Source organism: Haliotis rufescens, unplaced genomic scaffold, assembly GCF_023055435.1.
Source record: "Haliotis rufescens isolate VD_foot unplaced genomic scaffold, xgHalRufe1.0.p SCAF_19, whole genome shotgun sequence".
NCBI classification, from domain to species: Eukaryota; Metazoa; Mollusca; class Gastropoda; order Lepetellida; family Haliotidae; genus Haliotis; species Haliotis rufescens.
In genome coordinates, this window is record NW_025963879.1 from 11,730,365 (window position 1) to 11,757,659 (window position 27,295).

Below are 27,295 nucleotides of genomic sequence, written 5' to 3' on the forward strand. Positions count from 1 at the left end.
TACACATAAATAAATGTTTTATTAAACACCCTACACAAGGGACAATAACATGGGCCAGTTATTAACATAGCTACAAACTGGTTAACAGTCACAGGGCTTCTTAGTGCTGTTCCATAACCTCGTGTGATTCTGGAAATATTTTGTGATGCAAAATTGAGGCCACAAACACATTCTTAACCTCCATAGAATTTTAAAAGAAGATGTTACAACTTGATAAATATTCATAGACAAAATCTACCCAAATGCCCCTTAAACAATGAAAAACACTTATTTTTAAACATGTATTATAGATTAATCCTTTAAAAAGGAAATATAATTGCTTCGGTTTAACCGAATATGTCCATTTCAAGCGGTATTTGAATGTATTGCCATTTCCTCCTGAAGAAGTGTCAAATTAGTAACGTGCTTCATGATCTATCAGTGGATGAATGAAACAAGAAAAAGATGTGACGGTGATGAGGATGAAGATTGGGAACAGCAGTAAACTGTACGTCCAACTGTGCTCTCAACAACATGAATTGACTTATCACAACTGCCTATAGGACATATGGTATAACATATAGGTATGCAGAAACCTTTTATATAAAGGAGTTAGCCACCAGTATATAGAATTGTGCGTAGTACAGTCATTCGTTGGTTAACAAGAGGTAGACGTCCTTGACAAGCTATGTTACCATGGTATTAAAAATATAATTTGTTGAATGGTTATCAGGCTAATGTAAGTTTTTTATCAATTGACTTCATCAATTTGCACTTATACAGAAAAGTACAGGAACAAATGTTTGGCACTAAAATATCACATTTTGTCAAAAATCTTTAAAACCAAACATATCTAGAACATGTACATTCCACTACATAAATGATCCAAGAGTTAAGATATTTATTGTGTTGAAAGCCATATAACCCATATTACATGAAAACTAATAACTGTAACGTATGTGGGGTCACGTGTCACCTCTACATTGGAATATACTGAGTAAGTACTTAGCAAAAGGACAATATGTTTCTTTATCTTTACAAACAGTTACTTTGTATATCCTTCATCAATTGTTACTTTTACAGAAAAAATACAGGAAAAAATATTTGGCACTAAAATACTATATTTTTGTAAAAATCTGTAAAACCAAGGACACCTAGAATATATACATTTCTCTACATCAATGTACATATAATCATCATCAGCTAATTCCTACTTTTGTGTGACTGGTTTTGTTTCCAATTTTCTGAACATACTGTAAAAATGCCTTGTGCAGAAAGATCATATGGTTAAGATATTACTTGACATATAAGTGCCATCTTGTCATAACCTTGTGTTACACAACACTGTTGTACATAAAAATACATACTGAACAAAAAATGTTTGGGATCATGAATAATTGATCATGATCAGTGAATATAGCACCCATAGCACTGGTATGTCACCTGACATCATTACCTTCAGTAAACAAAATAGCACTTTTTTGTAACCCTACCCAAACCCAAACCCATATTTTTCATGATACATTTACATTTTTAATACAAGAGATAAAAGCTGTGAATCAAAGGAATAACTGTAGCATTGATCATCTCAATTTAATTTGATGTGAGATTTAACATGAACTGAGACATCAAAGAACTTCACTGAAGTACCTTATTCACATTAATTACAAGCAAATGGCAAACAAAGGCCTGATCTGGAACACAAGCCCAGCGACAATCAGTCATTCCATTCTTGCAAGTGAGGCTATCTGATCAACCATGGCACTGCACAAAGATGTGGATTTCAAACATGAGTCAGCAAGACGAGACACATTTGACACAAAGTGTCAATCAGGCAGTAGATAATTGTGACTCTTTTCAGTCATCAGTTTGATAACTCAATATACCATTTATATACACATATGAGCAGTAATTAAGCACCACCTAATTCACAATCCAATTCCGAAAAATAATAACAAAGCCTGATTTGAACTGAATACGTTTTGGATTACCTTGGCCACCAAATGACAGTTGAGACCCTCCAGTCTAAAACCAAGCACTGCACCAGGAATGGCAGAGGATCCCTATGTTGAAAATCCGATATCTGATCAGCCGCATCAAGAGAAGCCTTGCGAATGTCAGCCGTGAGAGGGCTGCCTACACCAGATACTGATTACAGAGTCAGTGGTGATTCCTAGGTTGGCAGTCATCATTTTTCACTGCATCATGTGACAGTCCGATTCGTTGTGAGGGCTGGGTACAGATACTTTTCAGTGATGTTGAAATGAATGTGCTTAGACTTCTCATAACGCCAATAAAATTGCTAGTGTCAGCTTCATTACATGTGTGATGGTAGTGCCAGGTCTTTTGAGTGTCAGTTCACTACTCGTGTTTCCAACAACCAATAGTCATTGATAATGAAGCACATATCCGAAAACGTGGGTGTTGCTTAATTAATACTCATGTGTATATGTCACAGAAACATATTTTCATTCTATTTTCATGACAGGTCCAACTTCACCATTCCTTTCTTTATAATTAGCCATCTAATTTATGACAATTACCCAGACCTGTAATATGATCAAATATAGTGATGATGGCGTGAAACATACGCCCACAGTGAGGTAAACAGAATCACAGTTTTCTTCCCGATTCACCAGGAAAGGATGATTATCACAGTTGCATCATTGCATGAAAAGTCATGATGTCCTCTCACAAAGCGAGACAAGTCAGATTTTGAGATTCACACAATTTTTCATGGCTTCACAGCATAGAAGAGCCCCCATCTCTGGTCCCCCAACCCCACACGGAACAGCTTGTCCTTCCAGCCAGACACGATGTCATCATAGTCCTTCTGGCTGAACTCCTGCAAAATCACAGCAAGAAAAATTAAGTCATATCCAGAGATAATTATGTGAGCATGTGTGTCATACTGATTTTATGAGTGTCAGAATTCTTGTATTTCCTGAGCGAGAGCGAAGGTAATACATGAATTCTTACACAAGTTTTGTTAAAAAAAGTATGACACACATGTGAGTGTAGTAATTTCTTTATTACCCGTTATGTCTTGATCCTTTTGAGGTCCCCTTTAGAAAAATGTACTGATCACCACCGCTGTCCCAGAAAACCACAATTTGTCGAATCACACCAACAGCTATGAATGACATTTCTAGTGTGATGTCATTCAAACCTTACGTCACAATAAGATGTGAATGACATCAACTATGCCGTTCGAATGACGGAAACAATACACAGGTGCATGAGAAGTGATATTTGCACAAGTGCACATACAATTTTTATGAACTCAGTTATTTCTAACCCTATGGGTAATAAATCCCCTGATTATGGAAACCTCATGGAACACCACTTTTGGATGAATACATAACACCAAGAACATTACAAAGAAACAATGGTTCCTTAATCTAGAATTTTCAATGAGAATGGTATTGTCTGGATTAAAGGTGTTTCACTGCATATTAACAGAGAGCTAGAATGTGTTTTTATGTCTACCCTTCCTTTTTTGACATATCAGTTCAAATTGTTACTTAAATGTGTTTGCAAATCCAAAATACAATAATGGCAAAAGGTACTTATACAGATTCTGATTAATGAATTACTGAAACAGCATTACAGTTGATGCTATGTTGTCTCTTTGTGGCAGATGAGACTACTGAACTTGTAACTGCCGTTCGGATGATGGAATTGTGCAAGTAGATGTACCCTTATGCTCAGAAAAAAATACTTTCTAAATTGTGTCCATGGAAAATACAAGAAATTTAAAAAAATATAAATTCAAAAGTATGAAAAGGTGAAAGTTGAGCAAGTGGTCATTGCACATGTATAGTTTCATGCAAAAATATTCATTAGTTTGAGAGTTATGACTCGGAAACAAAGCCTAGAGTTGTTCGATACTAATTCCAAATTGTTTCCATGGAAAAGTAACAAAATCAAATTTAGCCAAATTTCAAAATAGCAAAAGGCACCAGTTAAGCTGATGAGCAATGCATATGCCAAGTTTCGTTAAAAAACATTGAATGGTTTTCAAGATATGGCTCAGAATAGGATTGGAACACTGACGCTGATACCAACACCAACGGGAACCAAGCCAAAAACAATGTCTCCCCTCCCTTTAGGGGAGAGACATAATTCTTTCACATTACCATCCTCAAACAACCTTGATATATGACACAACCTTGACATATGACACAACCTTGATATATGACACAACTTTGACATTTGACACAACCTTGACATTTGACACAACCTTGATATATGGTATTGAGTCAGTTACTTTGAGTATATCATTAATGATTGGTGTTTCATGAATTTATTTGAAGTTTCAAAAAACAAAAGCTACAATTTGACTTCCAGTGACCTTCACATCTTACAGAGATCATCCAAAAGCTGATTCTGTTGAGACCCACTTTTAGAGGTCATGTGCCTAGTTTCATTAAATTCCCCACAAAAATATACTGACATCACGTATACAGACTTTTTCATGCCTAGTTCATAATGAGTGACCTTGATCTTCAGTGTCATCGAATAATATGTTAGAATAATTCCCCAGGGACACAGAGGAAGTACATAAAAAATGAAGTCCCTAATATTTGTCCAATACTTACACAAATGCTTAAAGTAATTCTGTCAGAACACTATTATTAATAAAAATCAGTTTCACCAACCTTAATGAAGACATCCTTGATTTGCTCAGTGCGAGCCAGCTCTGCCTTAAGAACCTCTGTGAACAGATCAGTCTTGTCCTCCGCTCTCACATCAACAAAGCCAGCCTGTTCCAGCAACTGAAGACAAATACAGTATATAGGTAGGGGGATACTTCCACTTCATCATCTTCATGACTAATGCCCTTGTAGGCACGGTGGCCTGTAAATAATCTAGCATTGACTAGACAAACCAGTGACTGATTGCAAGATTGCAACAATCTCAATGTATAGGCAGAATGCCATACCAAAAGATGTTATGAGATGGTACTTGTTGTTACCCTGCCTGGCACTCCGCATAACACAAGGACTGGTCGGCTCGGAGTCAGCATACTGTGTCTGAGCGGGCTATTTATGTTAAACTGTGGCGTGGTATCTCAGTGTGCTAGCACTATAAAATTGGCATAACTCCGGACTAGTACAAGCAGCCACACACAGACACACACGTGAATGCACATTGCTCTATAAGTAATATAATTCTTGGACACGAGGTTGGACACAAATATTAAACATGTTGCACACGCCACATTCCTATTGATACACAAAAAATGAACAGAATCAATAACATTGACAGAAAAAATGGTCCAGAGAGATCCATTGACTTTCCTTGAAAGAGTTAAAATCAGGAATGACACCCTACACATGTGTGTGGCTACCGCGTGCAGCATGTGCAAACTATCATGAACTGTAGGAGGTGTTTTTGTGTTAACTTTTACAGACATAAACGCTCTTGCATGGGATGTTTGTTGTCAACATATATGTTTGGTCTGATACTTGGAATTAACATTTATATTTCATGATCTCATACATTTGTTTAAGAGTATATAAGCAAAGACACATACAGTCTTCCTCAGGCTTAAGGCTTAGGTGACAATCAAATATTCTGCCTTGTCCTAGCACTGTAACCAGCGACAAACATGGCCACTTGTCTGTTGGTCCAAGACTAATGAAAAAATCAAGTGAGACAAGTTGATTTCTGCAACATCTAGTTATCTTACATAAGCCACTATTCCAAAATGATCTGCGGACTTGTGGATTTGACCAACAGTGTCTACCTCTCTGGAACCCTACCTCTAATAAAGGTCTGTCTGTATTGTCTTCTCCTAAGCATCAAATTGGTAAAGGGTGACCATAACCTTCATTTTACAGTGTTCGTTTTCAATGTTTTAATGATTTGTAAATCAGTAAGGAGCACAACAAAATACACATGGAGGCACACCTTCCCATACTGTGCAGGACTGTACAAGATGTAGCCCCTCTGTTTGACGTATGACTTGAAGACGTCAGAGTGCTCCTCGGCGCTGCAGCAGTAGTCGGAGATCAAGATCTTCCCACCTGGTTTCAGCCATTTCTACAGAATATTGACAACACCAGCGTTAATTGTTTTCTAGAACAGTCCATGCTGATATTCTCATCCTGTACATATTAATGAAGGAAATTTAACTCATACTTTATTTGCTTCATCTCCTGCAACATCAAACAAATTGTTCTGTATAAAACTTTTTTAAAGTATTATTTATAGTATTTAACCTTTTTTAAATAGTTTATTTAATATGGATAATTGTCTATCCATACAAAAGTCTCTCAATTTCTACATGTTAGTGTGCTACTCTGTAGCGGCCTTGTCCACATGACCAAAGGTGTTAACCCTGTCAGCAAGCTGACAAGGTGAGGATGTCATCTGTGGGATGACTCCACGCCCTGCTACATACTTCCCCATCAACAGAAGGGACGCATAGTAGGGTACTGAGACTTATTTTGCTGAAATTTAATATGAATATGCTCAGCCCCACGTTGGGCGCCAATGTAGCGGCCATAAAATGTCCGAGTCCTGTGATGGGATTCGAACCATGGACCTTCTAATCAGAGGTCAGACGCCTTGTCCACATGACCAAAGAGGTTAACCCCGTCAGCAAGCTGACAAGGTAAGGATGTCATCTGTGGGATGACTCCACGTCCTGCTACAACTCTCTTAGTAGATATACAGAAATGTGTGCATGTATGTCCCTCAGGACCTAACATGCAGTTTCATTCCACACATGCTGTAAGTTGGATAGAAAGGTTGATGGAAAAATCAGTTGAACAGCTGATATACTAGGAATATGAAACTAAGTACAAGGATGGACATCAACCACCCATCATGACTACTAAAGGCAGCTTATGTGATATTTCAAACTTACATAGAACCTCTTGAAGAGTGCTAGTTTGTCGGCAATGTGGAGGATGGTGTCCCTGCTGTAGATGATGTCGAAGGACTCAGGGCGGTAGGATCGTTTTGTGACATCAGCAATCTCAAAGGTGACTTGGTCCGGATCTACACCTCCCTCCGCTGCTCTCTGGATCCCCAGCTTGATCATGTTGGCTGACAGATCCATGGCAACAACCCGTGACCCAAACTCCTGGAATTACCAATACAGCCAGGAGATAAGCAACATTAAACACTCTCCCAACAAGGGCAGTGGGGTAGCCTAGTGGTTAAAGTGTTCGCTCATAACACTGAAGACCCGGGTTCATTTCTCCACATGGGCACGATGTGTGAAGCCCTTCTGGGGTCCCCCGCCACAATATTTCTGTAATATTGCTAAAAGCGTTGTAAAACCCATCTTCCCGAGGCAAGAGAGTTAACTGACCAGTTTCAACCCTTGCCGAACTAGACTGTTATTATAGAAATACATTTTGACTGGAGTAATGAATCTTTGCATAGTCCAATCAAAATTGCGAAACAAAATCTAAATCCGGTTCGTCAACTGACGAACAGCCAGTCCTGGCACAGTTGGGGAATGCTTTCATACTGTATGACAATACACTAGATACTCATCATAGATTCTGTATTCTAGAATTAATTCACATCTGTAAGTATGCAAAGATTGATTTATCAAACTATCATATGCAAAGTTCTTATTTCACAACGGTCATACAAATATTTATAGACATCATTCACGCCCTTAGATCAGAGTGACTGACACATAGGTTTGCAATCCATGGAGTAAAAATAAAAATAGTGCTTATCTTTCTTTTTCTTCTTTCTTTCTTTCTTTCTTTCTTTCTTTCTTTCTTTCTTTATTCTAGTGTCAGCTGATAAACCAATAACCCATAAGAGTCTTATCACTGGTTACTAGGAGTACTTGAAACGTCCATGCATCGACTGTAGCAACTCGCAATGACAGCGCGGAGAAGTTGGTTGCAAGTGTTTCTGGATGTGCCAAGTTCTTTAAAGCACTTAAGCTTACAAAGAATCTTGATATACATCACAAACTACTTACCGAAGAATGAGTTTAGGTGGGTAATGATATAATTGAAAAAGAGAATTGCACCTAATTATAATCTATTTGGCATGATAATTTGTGGGTTTGTAGGTTAGTCATTGAAACAATAGAGTCTACTAAATCTGCTGAAGGTGGAGGATGTGACCTTTCTTTACAGTCCAGTGAAACCACATTAATCAAGAAGGTCCCATCTTCAGGGTGATTGTCTCACAGGAACAAACAAACAGCATATGAACATCCCGTTCAGTAATCTCCCCAAAAGTTGTGATTCCCGTCAAATAAGGTATACATAAACGAACAAGGTGTCACTGTCTGAGAGAAGGCCCACCTACCTTGGCCATGTAGAAAGCACTGCCACCAATTCCACAGCCAACATCCAGTACATAAGCACCCTCGGTCAGGTTCAACATGTCTACAAACAGCTGCAAAGGGAATCAGTATAACAGTTATAAAGGTCCACGAAGATGTTACTTTACAGTCTCACAGAGTCTTTATTGATACTGTGGTCTAATATCAGCATTAGTTTAACTGTCTCCATACATGGATACCTCGATATTTCAATGGTCCCCAGAACCAACAAGAAAACAGCGTTATCACCATCCCCTGCCATGGTGCACATTAGAATTTTGTTTGTCCATATAGTAGTGAATATAAACTATAAAAAAAGAGTCCCGTAAAGCCTTAAGAAGAGATAGGCTCTTGGGTTGCTTTACATCATCACAAAAAACTGATTAAATGTGAAATTAATACACACAAAAGGCCCCTTCTCTGGAAAAAATAATTTATGGCACCAATTCTTGAACTCAGTGTTGACTAGTATCTCTTAGATAAGCTAACTTCAGTAGTTTCAAGAAACTTGTTCCCATTGTACACACCATGCACGAAGTAAAATAACATGGATCAAGGGCCAAAACTCTTAAAAAATAAATTTAAGACACCTATTTTCGAACTCATTTATGATCATGACAGTGTAAACTTCACTGTGCAAAATTTCATTTCTGTAACTTAAATAGTTTTTGAGAAAATTTGAAAGTTTGAAAAGTGAACAGATGGAAGGAAAGACTGAAAGACGGAAAGGAGAATGGATGGACTCCGTTCCTAAATCCCCCGCCCCACTTTGTGTCAGGGGATACAAATTGATAGTTATTGATTATTGGAGCTCTGTACCTAAGGTGTAACCTTTACAACCCAACATTCTGATTTATGTCAGACTCTCATTTTGAGTAGTTGTGGATTTCCTACTTATGGCAAGGTATATTATGAGTGAGTGAGTGAGTTTGGTATCATGCTGCTTTTAACAGTATTCCAGTTATATCACATCCCTGTCAGCTTGATGTGGGAGGAAAGCTTGAAATGCTGCAGGTCTTAGATATTTACTACGTGGTGTAACCCATAGGTATGGGTATGGTATGGACAAACCTAGACATGTAATCAGGGTGATCCCTGATTCAAGCCAACGGTCATAGGTTTCTTGCACGCCTAAGGGACACAACTCCACACAGCAAATTGCAGCACCTCAGATGACTGGGCCAACCATGCCCCAGAAAGAGTAAGGGAAGCTGCTGATAGGAGATGGGGGTGTCACATCCCTAATGGAGCTTTGATAGTGAATGGGCCAGACATTTATTGTATTAGAATGGAGACAACATACACTCTCTACAGAATGACTATACTCTACTATTTGTTGTCCACTTTCAGCCTAGGTTTAGACATTGAAATTAGTGTCCTGTGTTAAATTGAGACATTGTTAAGTCTTTGAATGGCATTTAGAAGTGATACACATGAGGACAAGAAGTTGACATCCATAAATTCTCGTCCTTATGAGAATTTTTTTCTGGAAGATTCATTAACTGATTGACGTACATGATAAACTGTGACTTTGCTGGTACTGTTTAATTGTTATCAACTGGGAAGGGAACAGGAACATAAAAAGTGAAAAGTGATGCCTACTTTTGTCGTTGCAAGTCCACCAGTACTGATAAATGTCCGGCCAAATATCTTCTCATAACGGAGGATGCCGTTGATGGAGTACTGCTGAGAGTCGAGGAACTCCTGGAAGGTCTGGAAGCCCTGGTTGGCAGACACGTCCCGCTTCACCTTCTGCCACAACCACACCACCTGGTTCCCGTTACCTTTACGCTGCAGACACAACACAGACACTTTGCATCTCATCTTACAGTGCTGCAGACACAACACGGACACTTTGTATCTCATCTTACAGTGCTGCAGACACAACACAGACACTTTGCATCTCATCTTACAGTGCTGCAGACACAACACGGACACTTTGTATCTCATCTTACAGTGCTGCAGACACAACACAGACACTTTGCATCTCATCTTACAGTGCTGCAGACACAACACGGACACTTTGTGTCTCATCTTACAGTGCTGCAGACACAACACAGACACTTTGTATCCCATCTTACAGTGTTGCAGACACAACACAGACACTAGCTCATCTTACAGTGCTGCAGACATAACACAGACACTAGCTCATCTTACAGTACTGCAGACACAACACAGACACTAGCTCATCTTACATTGCCGCAGACACAACACAGACACTAGCTCATCTTACAGTGCTGCAGACACAACACACACACAACGATCAACTAGTCCTCCACCTCTGGGCACAGAAGTATAAAATATTTTTCACCTTCACAGAAAGTAAAAGGAGTATAAATGGTGACATTTTAAAGTTAATTATTATCAAACTCTGTTTTAGTTCTGAATTATTTCAGTTTAAAGTCATGTTAAAAGTTACGAGATACCTACTTTAATATATGTGGCTACCGCCTTTGAAAACACGAGATCCAAGCCGTAGGACTGACTCTCCCCACAAGGGACCACGGTGGAGGCGGCAAAGGCATCATACATCTGGGGATCTCGGTAGTGGGTGGGATTGTTTGTACGTGGCTTGTTACCTGTCATGTCACAAAATGAAAAGTTATCTCCAAATTGAGTCAGCAAAGTATATAAGCAGCTCAAAACACCATTACAGCACCTTCACCGGTGCCATGTTGTAGAATGCCTTAGAAATTATAACAGACCACTTCACATTTCCAGTTTGATACCATATGGTAAAATACATCACATCATATCAAACTTAAGGATCTCAACTCTAACGAATACAATCAGAAACCTAAAGGCTGTGCCACTCGAATGACATCACTTCCAGTCTATTGACATCATTTCAGGTCTGAGAGCCAAAGCAGTACAATTATAATATCACTTGTCATTAGACAGAACGTCACAGGCCTCTAACCACCTTAATAAGAAAGACATAACCACTTCCGGTGGAATAATATCACTTGTCATTAGACAGAACACCACAGGCCTCTAACCACCTTAATAAGAAAGACATAACCACTTCCGGTGGAATAATATCACTTGTCATTAGACAGAACGCCACAGGCCTCTAACCACCTTAATAAGAAAAGTAATATGCACTTCCAGTTACACTCCAGTTTGAGAAACACATGTCCAATGCAAGACAGCTGTGAAACTGAAAGTCCTATGTCTCTAGCTACCTTAATAAGTAAGTTTTATGTACTTCCAGTTTATCAATATCAACTCCAGTTTGATAAACTCATTTCCATTGCAAGAAATTGTGATCTAACTCTGACTTTGACCTGTGATCTTGGGCCTACCCTATTATGACAACATACCAGGTTTTATTGATCTAAAGTAAATCTTCTTGAGTGGTAAGGAAACAAAAATGCTCATAACAAACTGACGGATATAACACACTTTTTCTTGGTCACGTCCATTTGCTGTATATATGCCTTACATAGGCTTATAACAAACGACGGTTAAAACAAATCAAAATTAGTGGTATCTTGAGTTTGTCATGACCATAGTTTACTGTACCTTACTTGAGACACTGTTGCATGAATTTCGAGTTGAACAAATATTATGTTCATGATGATGGATTTGGCACTACATAGTGGCCCAAATGATGACCTGATGACACTAAACCTACCTGAAGCATGAAAGCAAGACTCTCTGATGAACAGGTAGCCATCATCGTCCAGCCATTCCAGCAGCTTATGTAGCAGTTCCTGCACCTCCGTGTCCGACAGATACATCAACAACCAGTTGGAGAACACAATGTCAGCACTGCAACAGGAACAGAACACACGAGTGACTAGATGCAGTCACAGCAACACACCGGTGACTAGATGCAGTCACAGCAACACACCAGTGACTAGATGTAGTCACCGGAACACACCGGTGACTAGATGTAGTCACAGGAACACACCAGTGACCAGATGTAGTCACAGCAACACACCATTGACCAGATGTAGTCACAGCAACACACCAGTGACTTGATGTAGTCACAGGAACACACCAGTGACTAGATGTAGTCACAGGAACACACCAGTGACCAGATGTAGTCACAGGTACACACCGGTGACCAGATGTAGTCACAGGAACACACCAGTGACTAGATGTAGTCACAGGAACACACCGGTGACCAGATGTAGTCACAGCAACACACCGGTGACCAGATGTAGTCACAGGAACACACCAGTGACTAGATGTAGTCACAGGTACACACCGGTGACCAGATGTAGTCACAGGAACACACCAGTGACTAGATGTAGTCACAGGAACACACCAGTGACTAGATGTAGTCACAGCGACACACCGGTGACCAGATGCACTCACAGCAACACACCATTGACTAGATGCACTCACAGCAACACACCGGTGACTAGATGCAGTCACAGCAACACACCATTGACCAGATGTAGTCACAGCAACACACCAGTGACTAGATGTAGTCACAGGAACACACCAGTGACTAGATGTAGTCACAGGAACACACCAGTGACTAGATGTAGTCACAGCAACACACCGGTGACCAGATGTAGTCACAGGAACACACCGGTGACCAGATGTAGTCACAGCAACACACCAGTGACCAGATGTAGTCACAGGAACACACCAGTGACTAGATGTACTCACAGCAACACACCGGTGACCAGATGTAGTCACAGGAACACACCGGTGACCAGATGTAGTCACAGCAACACACCGGTGACAAGAGCAGTCACAGCAACACACGAGTGACCAGATGTAGTCACAGGAACACACTGGTGACTAGATATAGTCACAGCAACACACCAGTGACTAGATGTAGTCACAGCAACACACCGGTGACCAGATGTAGTCACAGGAACACACCAGTGACTAGATGCAGTCACAGCAACACACCGGTGACAAGAGCAGTCACAGCAACACACCAGTGACTAGATGCACTCACAGGAACACACTGGTGACTAGATATAGTCACAGGAACACACTGGTGACTAGATGCACTCACAGGAACACACCAGTGACCAGATGTAGTCATAGCAACACACCGGTGACCAGATGTAGTCACAGGAACACACCAGTGACCAGATGTAGTCACAGCAACACACCAGTGACTAGATGTAGTCACAGCAACACCCCAGTGACTAGATGTAGTCACAGGAACACACCGGTGACCAGATGTAGTCACAGCAACACACCAGTGACTAGATGTAGTCACAGCAACACACCAGTGACTAGATGTAGTCACAGCAACACACCAGTGACTAGATGTAGTCACAGCAACACACCGGTGACCAGATGCACTCACAGGAACACACCAGTGACCAGATGTAGTCACAGGAACACACCAGTGACTAGATGCAGTCACAGCAACACACCAGTGACTAGACGTAGTCACAGCAACACACCGGTGACTAGATGCAGTCACAGCAACACACCAGTGACTAGATGTAGTCACAGGAACACACCAGTGACTAGATGTAGTGACAGGAACACACCAGTGACCAGATGTAGTCACAGCAACACACCAGTGACTAGATGTAGTCACAGCAACACCCCAGTGACTAGATGTAGTCACAGGAACACACCGGTGACCAGATGTAGTCACAGCAACACACCAGTGACTAGATGTAGTCACAGCAACACACCAGTGACCAGATGTAGTCACAGCAACACACCAGTGACTAGATGTAGTCACAGCAACACACCGGTGACCAGATGCACTCACAGGAACACACCATTGACCAGATGTAGTCACAGGAACACACCAGTGACTAGATGTAGTCACAGCAACACACCAGTGACTAGATGTAGTCACAGGAACACACCAGTGACCAGATGTAGTCACAGCAACACACCAGTGACTAGATGTAGTCACAGCAACACACCAGTGACTAGATGTAGTCACAGGAACACACCAGTGACCAGATGTAGTCATAGCAACACACCGGTGACCAGATGTAGTCACAGGAACACACCAGTGACCAGATGTAGTCACAGCAACACACCAGTGACTAGATGTAGTCACAGCAACACCCCAGTGACTAGATGTAGTCACAGGAACACACCGGTGACCAGATGTAGTCACAGCAACACACCAGTGACTAGATGTAGTCACAGCAACACACCAGTGACTAGATGTAGTCACAGCAACACACCAGTGACTAGATGTAGTCACAGCAACACACCGGTGACCAGATGCACTCACAGGAACACACCAGTGACCAGATGTAGTCACAGGAACACACCAGTGACTAGATGCAGTCACAGCAACACACCAGTGACTAGACGTAGTCACAGCAACACACCGGTGACTAGATGCAGTCACAGCAACACACCAGTGACTAGATGTAGTCACAGGAACACACCAGTGACTAGATGTAGTGACAGGAACACACCAGTGACCAGATGTAGTCACAGCAACACACCAGTGACTAGATGTAGTCACAGCAACACCCCAGTGACTAGATGTAGTCACAGCAACACACCGGTGACCAGATGTAGTCACAGGAACACACCAGTGACTAGATGTAGTCACAGCAACACACCAGTGACTAGATGTAGTCACAGCAACACACCGGTGACTAGATGTAGTCACAGCAACACACCAGTGACTAGATGTAGTCACAGGAACACACCAGCGACCAGATGTAGTCACAGCAACACACCATTGACCAGATGTAGTCACAGCAACACACCAGTGACTAGATGTAGTCACAGGAACACACCAGCGACCAGATGTAGTCACAGGAACACACCAGTGACTAGATGTAGTCACAGCAACACACCAGTGACTAGATGTAGTCACAGGAACACACCGGTGACCAGATGTAGTCACAGGAACACACCAGTGACCAGATGTAGTCACAGCAACACACCAGTGACTAGATGTAGTCACAGCAACACACCAGTGACCAGATGTAGTCACAGCAACACACCATTGACCAGATGTAGTCACAGCAACACACCAGTGACTAGATGCAGTCACAGCAACACACCAGTGACCAGATGCAGTCACAGGAACACACCAGTGACTAGATGCAGTCACAGCAACACACCAGTGACCAGATGCAGTCACAGGAACACACCAGTGACTAGATGCAGTCACAGGAACACACCAGTGACTAGATGTAGTCACAGGTACACACCGGTGACCAGATGTAGTCACAGGAACACACCAGTGACTAGATGTAGTCACAGGAACACACCAGTGACTAGATGTAGTCACAGCGACACACCGGTGACCAGATGCACTCACAGCAACACACCATTGACTAGATGCACTCACAGCAACACACCGGTGACTAGATGCAGTCACAGCAACACACCATTGACCAGATGTAGTCACAGCAACACACCAGTGACTAGATGTAGTCACAGGAACACACCAGTGACTAGATGTAGTCACAGGAACACACCAGTGACTAGATGTAGTCACAGCAACACACCGGTGACCAGATGTAGTCACAGGAACACACCGGTGACCAGATGTAGTCACAGCAACACACCAGTGACCAGATGTAGTCACAGGAACACACCAGTGACTAGATGTACTCACAGCAACACACCGGTGACCAGATGTAGTCACAGGAACACACCGGTGACCAGATGTAGTCACAGCAACACACCGGTGACAAGAGCAGTCACAGCAACACACGAGTGACCAGATGTAGTCACAGGAACACACTGGTGACTAGATATAGTCACAGCAACACACCAGTGACTAGATGTAGTCACAGCAACACACCAGTGACCAGATGTAGTCACAGGAACACACCAGTGACTAGATGCAGTCACAGCAACACACCGGTGACAAGAGCAGTCACAGCAACACACCAGTGACTAGATGCACTCACAGGAACACACTGGTGACTAGATATAGTCACAGGAACACACTGGTGACTAGATGCACTCACAGGAACACACCAGTGACCAGATGTAGTCATAGCAACACACCGGTGACCAGATGTAGTCACAGGAACACACCAGTGACCAGATGTAGTCACAGCAACACACCAGTGACTAGATGTAGTCACAGCAACACCCCAGTGACTAGATGTAGTCACAGGAACACACCGGTGACCAGATGTAGTCACAGCAACACACCAGTGACTAGATGTAGTCACAGCAACACACCAGTGACTAGATGTAGTCACAGCAACACACCAGTGACTAGATGTAGTCACAGCAACACACCGGTGACCAGATGCACTCACAGGAACACACCAGTGACCAGATGTAGTCACAGGAACACACCAGTGACTAGATGCAGTCACAGCAACACACCAGTGACTAGACGTAGTCACAGCAACACACCGGTGACTAGATGCAGTCACAGCAACACACCAGTGACTAGATGTAGTCACAGGAACACACCAGTGACTAGATGTAGTGACAGGAACACACCAGTGACCAGATGTAGTCACAGCAACACACCAGTGACTAGATGTAGTCACAGCAACACCCCAGTGACTAGATGTAGTCACAGGAACACACCGGTGACCAGATGTAGTCACAGCAACACACCAGTGACTAGATGTAGTCACAGCAACACACCAGTGACCAGATGTAGTCACAGCAACACACCAGTGACTAGATGTAGTCACAGCAACACACCGGTGACCAGATGCACTCACAGGAACACACCAGTGACCAGATGTAGTCACAGGAACACACCAGTGACTAGATGTAGTCACAGCAACACACCAGTGACTAGATGTAGTCACAGGAACACACCAGTGACCAGATGTAGTCACAGCAACACACCAGTGACTAGATGTAGTCACAGCAACACACCAGTGAGTAGATGCAGTCACAGCAACACACCAGTGACTAGATGTAGTCACAGCAACACACCGGTGACCAGATGTAGTCACAGGAACACACCAGTGACTAGATGTAGTCACAGCAACACACCGGTGACCAGATGTAGTCACAGGAACACACCAGTGACTAGATGTAGTCACAGCAACACACCAGTGACTAGATGTAGTCACAGCAACACACCGGTGACTAGATGTAGTCACAGCAACACACCAGTGACTAGATGTAGTCACAGGAACACACCAGCGACCAGATGTAGTCACAGCAACACACCATTGACCAGATGTAGTCACAGCAACACACCGGTGACTAGATGTAGTCACAGGAACACACCAGCGACCAGATGTAGTCACAGGAACACACCAGTGACTAGATGTAGTCACAGCAACACACCAGTGACTAGATGTAGTCACAGGAACACACCGGTGACCAGATGTAGTCACAGGAACACACCAGTGACCAGATGTAGTCACAGCAACACACCAGTGACTAGATGTAGTCACAGCAACACACCAGTGACCAGATGTAGTCACAGCAACACACCATTGACCAGATGTAGTCACAGCAACACACCAGTGACTAGATGCAGTCACAGCAACACACCAGTGACCAGATGCAGTCACAGGAACACACCAGTGACTAGATGCAGTCACAGCAACACACCAGTGACCAGATGCAGTCACAGGAACACACCAGTGACTAGATGCAGTCACAGGAACACACCAGTGACTAGATGCAGTCACAGCAACACACCAGTGACCAGATGCAGTCACAGGAACACACCAGTGACTAGATGCAGTCACAGCAACACACCAGTGACCAGATGCAGTCACAGGAACACACCAGTGACTAGATGCAGTCACAGGAACACACCAGTGACTAGATGCAGTCACAAGATCACATCAATGTTAAGAAACACAAGTATGGTTTCACTATTCAAGCATTTAACAATCTTCTTACTGTCTCTAACTTTCTAATTCATTAATAAACAGAAAGTATATAAATTGTTTGAGAAAGTAGATCCTTGCCTGTTACTGTCTCTCTGTAGACGGGTGACATCAGCACACTGGAACTCCACGTTACCATAGCAACTGTTGGCAACTTTGTTCTTATTGATAAAGTCCTGCACGAAATCAACAGCTACAACATTTGAGGCTGACTCAGCAAAAACACTTGTAAATCTCCTGAAAAACAAATTGACATGCATGACTTATGGGCAAATATATTTGTTTCAGGTAGCCAAGACAATGATGCTGAAACAGTAATGTTCCGACAAAACATTTGCTGCACTGCCACCATTACATAACTCATGCACAAAGTTTCATGTATCTGCAAATATTTGTTTCAATCTAACAAAGAAAACATGATAAAAAAACAAGTAGACTGATATTTCAAATTTGCCATGAGTCTGAAAACCTCCCTATTTGTGAAGCCCTGCCTAAAGTGGCATGTGTCTAGACTGATGCATCATAATGTGTATCAAGACCTTTCTATCAACAAGGGTAAAACACATCAACAATGTAGTCACTCACAGGACTTTACTTGAGAAAGAAGTGGAAACTACCAAAGACAAAGGACACCTTTAAGCATGAGAATGAAGAGGAAAACATCCGTTATCAGTTATCATTTATTTCTTTGACACAAAGTGCTTCCTCAGATTTCTAGAGCCTCATCCATATATACCTCAAGTTAGTGAGTGATTTGGGTTTAACGCTGCATGCTTTCTACATTATTTCAGTTATATGTACTACTCAAAAGAAGTTAAAGAACACCAATTTTTTCCTAACCTGTAATGGCTATTGCAACACACAGCCTTCCAGTCGTGGATGTTCTTTAATATGTTTTGAGCAGTATATGTGTCAGCTTAGAGTCCAGAAAAGCAAATTGTAGACATTTGTCACTTGTGTAGCTAACGATAAAACACAAAGAACCATGAAGAACAAAGCATGGTTTATTTCATGATAAAACCTTGTTCTATCATTATGCCATTTGCGAAGATTCGAACATGCGCTCGCAACTTGATGATGTAAATTGGATGTTATTTTTTAGGGGGAAGTGTCTAGTGTGTTGTTCCCCATAGATGTAGCTTGGCAGCATAGATAAATGCAATGGCCAAACGATCACATCCAAAATTGGGAGAGATATGATAATCGGTATTGGGAGAAAAGATACAGATAATCGACATGCAAATTGTGAGAATATGTGGGAAATACCAAAGTTAACCCCTCAGTTAAAAACATGGTCTTGTCCCACATTGCCGAGGACAGAATCTATTGAGGGATCATCATTATTTAAATACAGATAAATATTTTTTAAGTCTGTACATTTTATTAACACCCTTAAAGAGGCTGTACATAATACTGATATCTCATATATGAAATAAACAACTTCTGGTCGCTGTTTATCATACAATAAAACACTGCAGGGAGAATAAACCACTCAAGGTAGCAGTGTTTTACTGTACAATAAACCACGACCACGAGTCATTTATTTCTTAAATATATAAGCACTACAAAGTGACTAGACACACTTGCAGTAGGTCTTGTTTTCTCCATCTCCATACTTGTAGCCAAAACACATGTTTCGCCCACAGCATACATTTTCAAGGAAAGTAATTCGGACTTGTGTAGCTGCCATCTTGCAATGAGGTTAATGAACAGTAAACTGATGTTGGATGACGTTTTGAACAGTATTACAAGTCATATCACGGCATAGCAACTTAATGTGGGAGGAAGGCCCGAAGTGATGGAGGTCTTAAACGTTTATCACTTTGGTGAAACCTACAAGCACGGGTATGATGCTGACAAACCTAGAAACATAATCGGGCCAAAAGTGATTCAAACCCTGGTGTGCCAAAGGGACACAACTCTGCAAACTAAATTGTGACTAGAGGCAGAGTAAAGAAATTATAGAAACAAAACGCTAAGGATTTCTACTGATATATATTGTTATTTGTTAAGTTTAGTTAGTAAAAACAATGAAGAACCTTAAAAAGACGAATTAATCAATTGATTTACTAACACATCGAACAGAGTGGAGAAATTATGGAAACAAAAATTCGTATAGTGTAAAGGAAGCTTAAGGATTACCTACTGATTGTTTTAATTTAGTGACAATGAACAGAGTAGAGACAGTAAAGGCTTCAAAATACACACACGCCTTAGGATTATCATCAGAGACGCCAGTATAACTGAAGTGACTGTACTGAATAGAGCGGTGATTAAAATTGGTAAGCTTGGGTAATTTTAATCCGTCTACACTCTGGTACTACATGTGCTTCTGTGTCTACTGTTCATCACTACCTAAAATCAGTTTGTCAACATATGGGCCTGATGGACAAATGATCGGGGCAAATCCTGGATTCTAACCTTGAGCAGCAGATCCAGGAACACACCTAGAAAATTCTAGCACTGGGCCATCCCATATGACACTCATAGAGTCACATCTGTGAATTAATATTTGATATAGTCATACCCTATGCCTGCTCCGAGTTCTATCACCCTTTTGCCATCGAACTCTGGGAGGTAGGAGAGTATTTCCGGCATCTCCTCCTTGTGCAACTCCTCTGCATCATTGTCCAACATCATCTCTTTTAGTGATGCCGATGTCGAGTGTTCCTTCCAGTAGTCAGCCATTGCACTTCTCACACCTGAAAGTGAAATTTTCAAAACTTTTGAATGTCAAAGTGAGTGAGGTTATCTTCCTTTCATCAGGATTACAGTTGTGTTGGACTGTGTGCAAGACAAATAACATGATGCATTTGGTTGAACCCAACAAGCATGTTCGTGGTACCGGGACTTCCCATATTTAGGCCCACACGTAATAACTCTCATGGGCCTAAAAATGGAATAATAATTCTGTATTTGGGTCCATGGAACTTGATTTGATTATCTATTTTGGAGTGACTTCCCTAAAATAATAACTTAGTCCTTTCAAGTGAGTGAATATTATTTTACATTGATTTTAGCAATATTCCAGTAAGATCACGTCTTGGGACACCAGAAATGCACTTCACACATTCTATCTATGTGGGGAATCAAAACCAGTATGAAGAGTTTCAAGTAAGAGACAACTCAGACTCAAGTACCCAGTTTTTGCTGATGTCATGTCAAATAATGTCATTGCAGTGTGGGGCAATACAGTGTGGGCAATACAGTGTGGAGCAATACAGTGTGGGATAATACAGTGTGGGGCAATACAGTGTGGGCAATACAGTGTGGAGCAATACAGTGTGGGATAATACAGTGTGGAGCAATACAGTGTGGGGCAATACAGTGTGGAGCAATACAGTGTGGGGCAATACAGTGTGGGGCAATACAGTGTGGAGCAATACAGTGTGGAGCAATACAGTGTGGGGCAATACAGTGTGGGGCAATACAGTGTGGGGCAATACAGTGAGGGGCAATACAGTGTGGGGCAATACAGTGTGAGGCAATACAGTGTGGGGCAAAACAGTGAGGGGCAAAACAGTGAGGAGCAATACAGTGTGGGGCAATACAGTGAGGGGCAATATAGTATGGGGCAATACAGGGAGGAGCAATACAGTGTGGGTCAATACAGTGTGGGGCAATACAGTATGGGACAATACAGTGTGGGGCAATACAGTATGGGACAATACAGTAAGGGGCAATACAGTGTGGGGCAATACAGTATGGGACAATACAGTAAGGGGCAATACAGTATGGGACAATACAGTAAGGGGCAATACAGTGTGGGGCAATACAGTATGGGACAATACAGTGTGGTGCAATACAGTGTGGGGCAATACAGTGTGGAGCAATACAGTGTGGAGCAATACAGTGTGGGGCAATACAGTATGGGACAATACAGTGTGGAGCAATACAGTGTGGAGCAATACAGTATGGGACAATACAGTGTGGGGCAATACAGTGTGGAGCAATACAGTGTGGGATAATACAGTGTGGGGCAATACAGTGTGGAGCAATACAGTGTGGGGCAATACAGTGTGGGGCAATACAGTATGGGGCAATACAGTGTGGGGCAATACAGTGTGGGCAATACAGTGTGGAGCAATACAGTGTGGGGCAATACAGTGTGGGACAATACAGTGTGGGACAATACAGTGTGGGGCAATACAGTGTGGAGCAATACAGTGTGGAGCAATACAGTGTGGGGCAATACAGTGTGGAGCAATACAGTGTGGGGCAATACAGTGTGGGGCAATACAGTGTGGAGCAATACAGTGTGGGGCAATACAGTGTGGGGCAATACAGTATGGGACAATACAGTGTGGAGCAATACAGTGTGGAGCAATACAGTATGGGACAATACAGTGTGGAGCAATACAGTGTGGAGCAATACAGTGTGGGGCAATACAGTGTGGAGCAATACAGTGTGGAGCAATACAGTGAGGGCAATACAGTGTGGGGCAATACAGTGAGGGGCAATACAGTGTGGGGCAATACAGTGTGGAGCAATACAGTGTGGGGCAACACAGTGTGGAGCAATACAGTGTGGGGCAATACAGTGTGGGGCACGACATTGTGGAGCAATACAGTGTGGAGCAATACAGTGTGGGGCAATACAGTGTGGGACAATACAGTGTGGGGCAATACAGTGTGGGGCAATACAGTGTGGGGCAATACAGTGAGGGGCAATACAGTGTGGAGCAATACAGTGTGGAGCAATACAGTGTGGAGCAATACAGTGTGGGGCAATACAGTGTGGAGCAATACAGTGTGGAGCAATACAGTGAGGGCAATACAGTGTGGGGCAATACAGTGAGGGGCAATACAGTGTGGGGCAATACAGTGTGGAGCAATACAGTGTGGGGCAATACAGTGTGGAGCAATACAGTGTGGGGCAATACAGTGTGGGGCACTACATTGTGGAGCAATACAGTGTGGAGCAATACAGTGTGGGGCAATACAGTGTGGGGCAATACAGTGTGGGACAATACAGTGTGGGGCAATACAGTGTGGAGCAATACAGTGTGGGGCAATACAGTGTGGAGCAATACAGTGTGGGGCAATACAGTGTGGGGCAATACAGTGTGGGACAATACAGTTTCGGGCAATACAGTGTGGAGCAATACAGTGTGGGGCAATACAGTGTGGGGCAATACAGTGTGGGGCAATACAGTGAGGGGCAATACAGTGTGGGGCAATACAGTGTGGGGCAATACAGGGCAATACAGTGTGGGGCAATACAGTGTGGGACAATACAGTTTCGGGCAATACAGTGTGGAGCAATACAGTGTGGGGCAATACAGTGTGGGGCAATACAGTGTGGGGCAATACAGTGAGGGGCAATACAGTGTGGGGCAATACAGTGTGGGGCAATACAGTGTGGAGCAATACAGTGTGGGGCAATACAGTGTGGGGCAATACAGTGTGGGGCAAAACAGTGAGGGGCAAAACAGTGAGGGGCAAAACAGTGAGGGGCAAAACAGTGAGGAGCAATACAGTGTGGGGCAATACAGTGAGGGGCAATACAGTGTGGAGCAATACAGTGTGGGGCAATACAGTGTGGGGCAATACAGTGAGGGGCAATACAGTATGGGGCAATACAGGGAGGAGCAATACAGTGTGGGGCAATACAGTGTGGGGCAATACAGTATGGGACAATACAGTGTGGGGCAATACAGTATGGGACAATACAGTAAGGGGCAATACAGTATGGGACAATACTGTAAGGGGCAATACAGTGTGGGGCAATACAGTATGGGACAATACAGTGTGGGGCAATACAGTGTGGGGCAATACAGTGTGGAGCAATACAGTGTGGGGCAATACAGTGTGGGGCAATACAGTATGGGACAATACAGTGTGGAGCAATACAGTGTGGAGCAATACAGTATGGGACAATACAGTGTGGAGCAATACAGTGTGGAGCAATACAGTGTGGTACAATACAGTATGGGACAATACATTATGGGACAATACAGTATGGGGCAATACAATATAGGACAAAACAGCACAGGACAATTCAGTATGGGCAGTACAATGTGGGGCAATACACAAACTGGGAAAATGATTTTATTAACTTTATTATCATTGGGTAAATTGGCACAAAACGACATGGTTACTGAAGTCTTGGTACAGTTTAAAATATCGATTTGTGCCCTGGGTACATTTCGATCCCACATCGAGAGTGACCCTATAGGCAAAAGAATCCATGAAGTAGTTTTGGAATTATAGGTCGCACAAATGTTGAAGTAAAAAAATATATAATATAAGTTCAAAACATGAGAAAAATCATATTTATTTCAGAAAATACACATATCAAATTTAACTTTGCCCTGTAAGTCTTATATTAGTATGGAAACTATTCCCTAAATCTGAAAAAAATCCATGCAGTAGTTTTCAAGTTGTAGGTCGCACAAATTGTTCAGTAATATAATTCTAAGTAAAGACATGAAAAAAGCTGGGTTTTTTCAGAAAATCCAAATATTGAGATCAAACTTCGCACTGCACCTCTGCTACAGGTATAAAAATTGTTCACCAAGAATCTATGCAGTAGTTTTCAAGTAGATCTGGCATCTAATAGGTCACACATAAAAATGTCCTCGAAAGATAGAACAGACGGACGGACGGACGGACGGAATCCCTTAGTATAACTATACATCTCCGCCCTTTAAGGTCGGGGATATAAGAGAAATTCACTCAGTGTCGACCTGCTGTTAAACCTGGAATACAGCTTTAAACCCCACTCACTCACATTAAGACACCATCGTGGTGACCAACTCAAATAACAAACAAAAATTGCATCTTCTTATCAGGTATCGTGGTCCAACTTTGCAAATGTACCCTGGTCGTTCTGCAGCCGATCCAGCTGAGCATGACTGAGTCTGGCCTAGTTTATCTTACAGTAACGCGTAGATCAACTTACCTCACGCGACCCAATCGTCTTGAGTACGTGTCGATGGATACGTCTTATCTATGGAGGCCGCCGCACAAGCGCTGGCAATGGCCAAAGTAGTATACTGGAGTTATTCCCCTTGGACTATTGAAGGGGAAAATTCCGCTCATCGGGTGTTCTGCGTGGATTATCTTGACATTCCACTTGTGATTTGAAGAATCAGAATGTTTTGGTTTGGTAAACACTTTATGTAATTATAGTTTTGAGTTAAGATGTAACTAATAATAACCTATACCTAAATAACCTAAATGAATATATACATTTAACCTCTTTAACTCGGAAGGCATGGGGTGCTCTGAGATACGCGATGCGTCGATATTTGACTTCTCACCAAGATAATGACCGTCTCTGATATTTGACAGCCTGCGTGGTCTGGTGGATCGAATGTCTTCCCGGAGAGCGGAAGGTCGGTGTTCGGATCCCGCGTGACACCAAAGAAAGTTAAAGATGGTTATTGTTATTACCCTGTCTGGCGCTCGCGAATAAGGTTATAAAACAAGGACTGGTCGGCTCGGAGTCTATTTACTGTGTCTCAGTGTGGTATCCATGTCAAACTGCGGCATGGAATTTCAGTGAGCTACCACAATAGATCTAGAACCGGCAGAACATGCATAGCTCTCGGCATTCAGGGGATAAAGTGAGCTTTCAAGCCGCTTTTAACAATATTCGAGTTATATCAAGGACTGTCAGCTTAAAGTGTGTGTGTGTGTGTGGTGGTGGGGGGGGGGGGGGGGGGGGGGGGGGGGTGATGCGGGTCTCAGTCGTATATACGTTTAAAATTATCACTTTGTTGAAAGCCACGAGAACGGGTATGCTGCTGCCAAACCTATAAACATAATCGGGCCGATCCGGAATTCGAACCCACAATCATAGGTTTCATGGCGTGCCCAAGAGAAGCAACTCTACTCAGCGAAATGCGGCATCTTAGACGACTGGGCCACTCGTGCCCCCATTAAGGGTCTAAAACAAGGACTGGTCGGCTGGGTGTCAGTATGAGTGTGGTATCCATAGTAAACTGCGACATGGTACCTGGTGGTCTAGCACTATAAAATCGGCATTAGTCCGGACAAGTACCATAAGCCACGGACGCACGCACGCACGCACACACGTGCTTTCACGTCGCTACACTTATAAGCGCAATAATCTTGAACGCACTGTTAAACGTCATTTCACCTCATCTTGCCTCACCTCGTCTCTGAAATATTTACAGACCTCCAATTACCTTCTTTAATCTAAACGTATTAGTGCTAGCCTTGAAAAAGGTTAAATAATATGTTTAGCTTAACATATAGTAACCCCCGTGGTAGACTAACATCTCGGCTCTAAAATTAAAATATTTTACAGAAAAAAAACAGCTGTTAAGTTATCTTAATGAAATATAATAAAAAGGAGCCCGGAGACTCTTCATTTTCAGAAACTGCAGTAATCTAGACTTGCATGGGCGATGTTGGATATATTTGTTTCAGGGTCTGTATGACAGCCTACCCCGCGGGGACCCGGGTTTGAATGTATCCCCTTGCCACTTTTTCAGTTTACGAGAAGTGATAAACATATATATTTCATGTTACTGGACAAACTGAAAATGTTGTGTTTATTATGTATTTTCTCACTGAGCTTACATGTCTTAATCTGAAAACCACAGTATCAATCAAAAATGGTATTTCACCCGACAATATGGGAACGGGGGAATATAGCATCTCTCTCCATATATATATCAGACAGTCACCACCAGATAGTTAATCGCGTCACCTGCAGTAGAGTCACGTCGGTTACAGTTAGTCACGTCGGTAACAGTTAGTCACGTCAGATTGTTAATCACGTCAGATTTATATTTATGACAGTTTACTGTACATTGTCGAAAATAAACAAGTGTGTATTGTCTTAGTATATTTTCAGCTTGATTTTGCTCCAATGCGAAATAAATACTGAATATGGTATCACATTTTTATTATTATCGTCACCAGTAAATCAAGTACATGTGCTTTTCTCTGAAAAAGATATAATCGGACAAGCCGTTATGCAAACAAGCGAGTTTTCCATCGCGTGTTACATCACACTGACGAGTTTCTGTTAGCACCTGTGGGTTGGCGAGCCTGCTCAGCTGATTTGAAGTTAATATCATAAAGGAGAGTGATAACACAATATTTGATCAATAGAAATCAATAAAACATGTACGTACCAACTTTACTTGACATGTTTTCTCTTTCTTTATAACAAAATCTCTCGACGCCAAATAAATTAAATACAAATATTCACTCAAATGGTGTTTTAATGACATTCTGGATATGAAGCAGGCCTTTTATGCCAGCTGGACGTGTGTGTCAG

At 42.2% G+C, this 27,295-nt stretch overlaps 1 protein-coding gene across 2 annotated transcripts; it reads right to left on the reverse strand.

The window, feature by feature from the left end:
• LOC124138938 (phosphoethanolamine N-methyltransferase-like) lies at window positions 1-27,270 on the reverse strand. Of its 2 annotated transcripts, none has more exons than XM_046505847.2 (11): window positions 27,150-27,270; window positions 20,564-20,738; window positions 18,118-18,273; window positions 11,928-12,064; window positions 10,721-10,869; window positions 9,893-10,081; window positions 8,275-8,364; window positions 6,857-7,075; window positions 5,896-6,027; window positions 4,641-4,757; window positions 1-2,824 (listed from the first exon to the last, which is right to left on the reverse strand). In XM_046505847.2, the coding sequence occupies exons 1-11, from the start codon at window positions 27,163-27,165 to the stop codon at window positions 2,714-2,716; spliced, it is 1,491 nt and encodes a 496-aa protein (XP_046361803.1). In that variant the 5' UTR covers window positions 27,166-27,270; the 3' UTR covers window positions 1-2,713. The 2 variants fall into 2 exon arrangements, with proteins under 2 accessions (XP_046361803.1, XP_046361804.1); XM_046505848.2 differs by lacking the exon at window positions 27,150-27,270 and adding an exon at window positions 24,941-25,021.
• Between the last annotated feature and the right edge of the window lie 25 nt (window positions 27,271-27,295).

Coding starts and splice junctions, on each gene's coding strand:
- LOC124138938 (XM_046505847.2), bottom strand. Junction 10,870..11,927: donor GTCTTGCTTTCATGCTTCAG/GTAGGTTTAGTG, acceptor GTGACATGACAG/GTAACAAGCCACGTACAAAC. Junction 2,825..4,640: donor TCAAGGATGTCTTCATTAAG/GTTGGTGAAACT, acceptor GTGATTTTGCAG/GAGTTCAGCCAGAAGGACTA.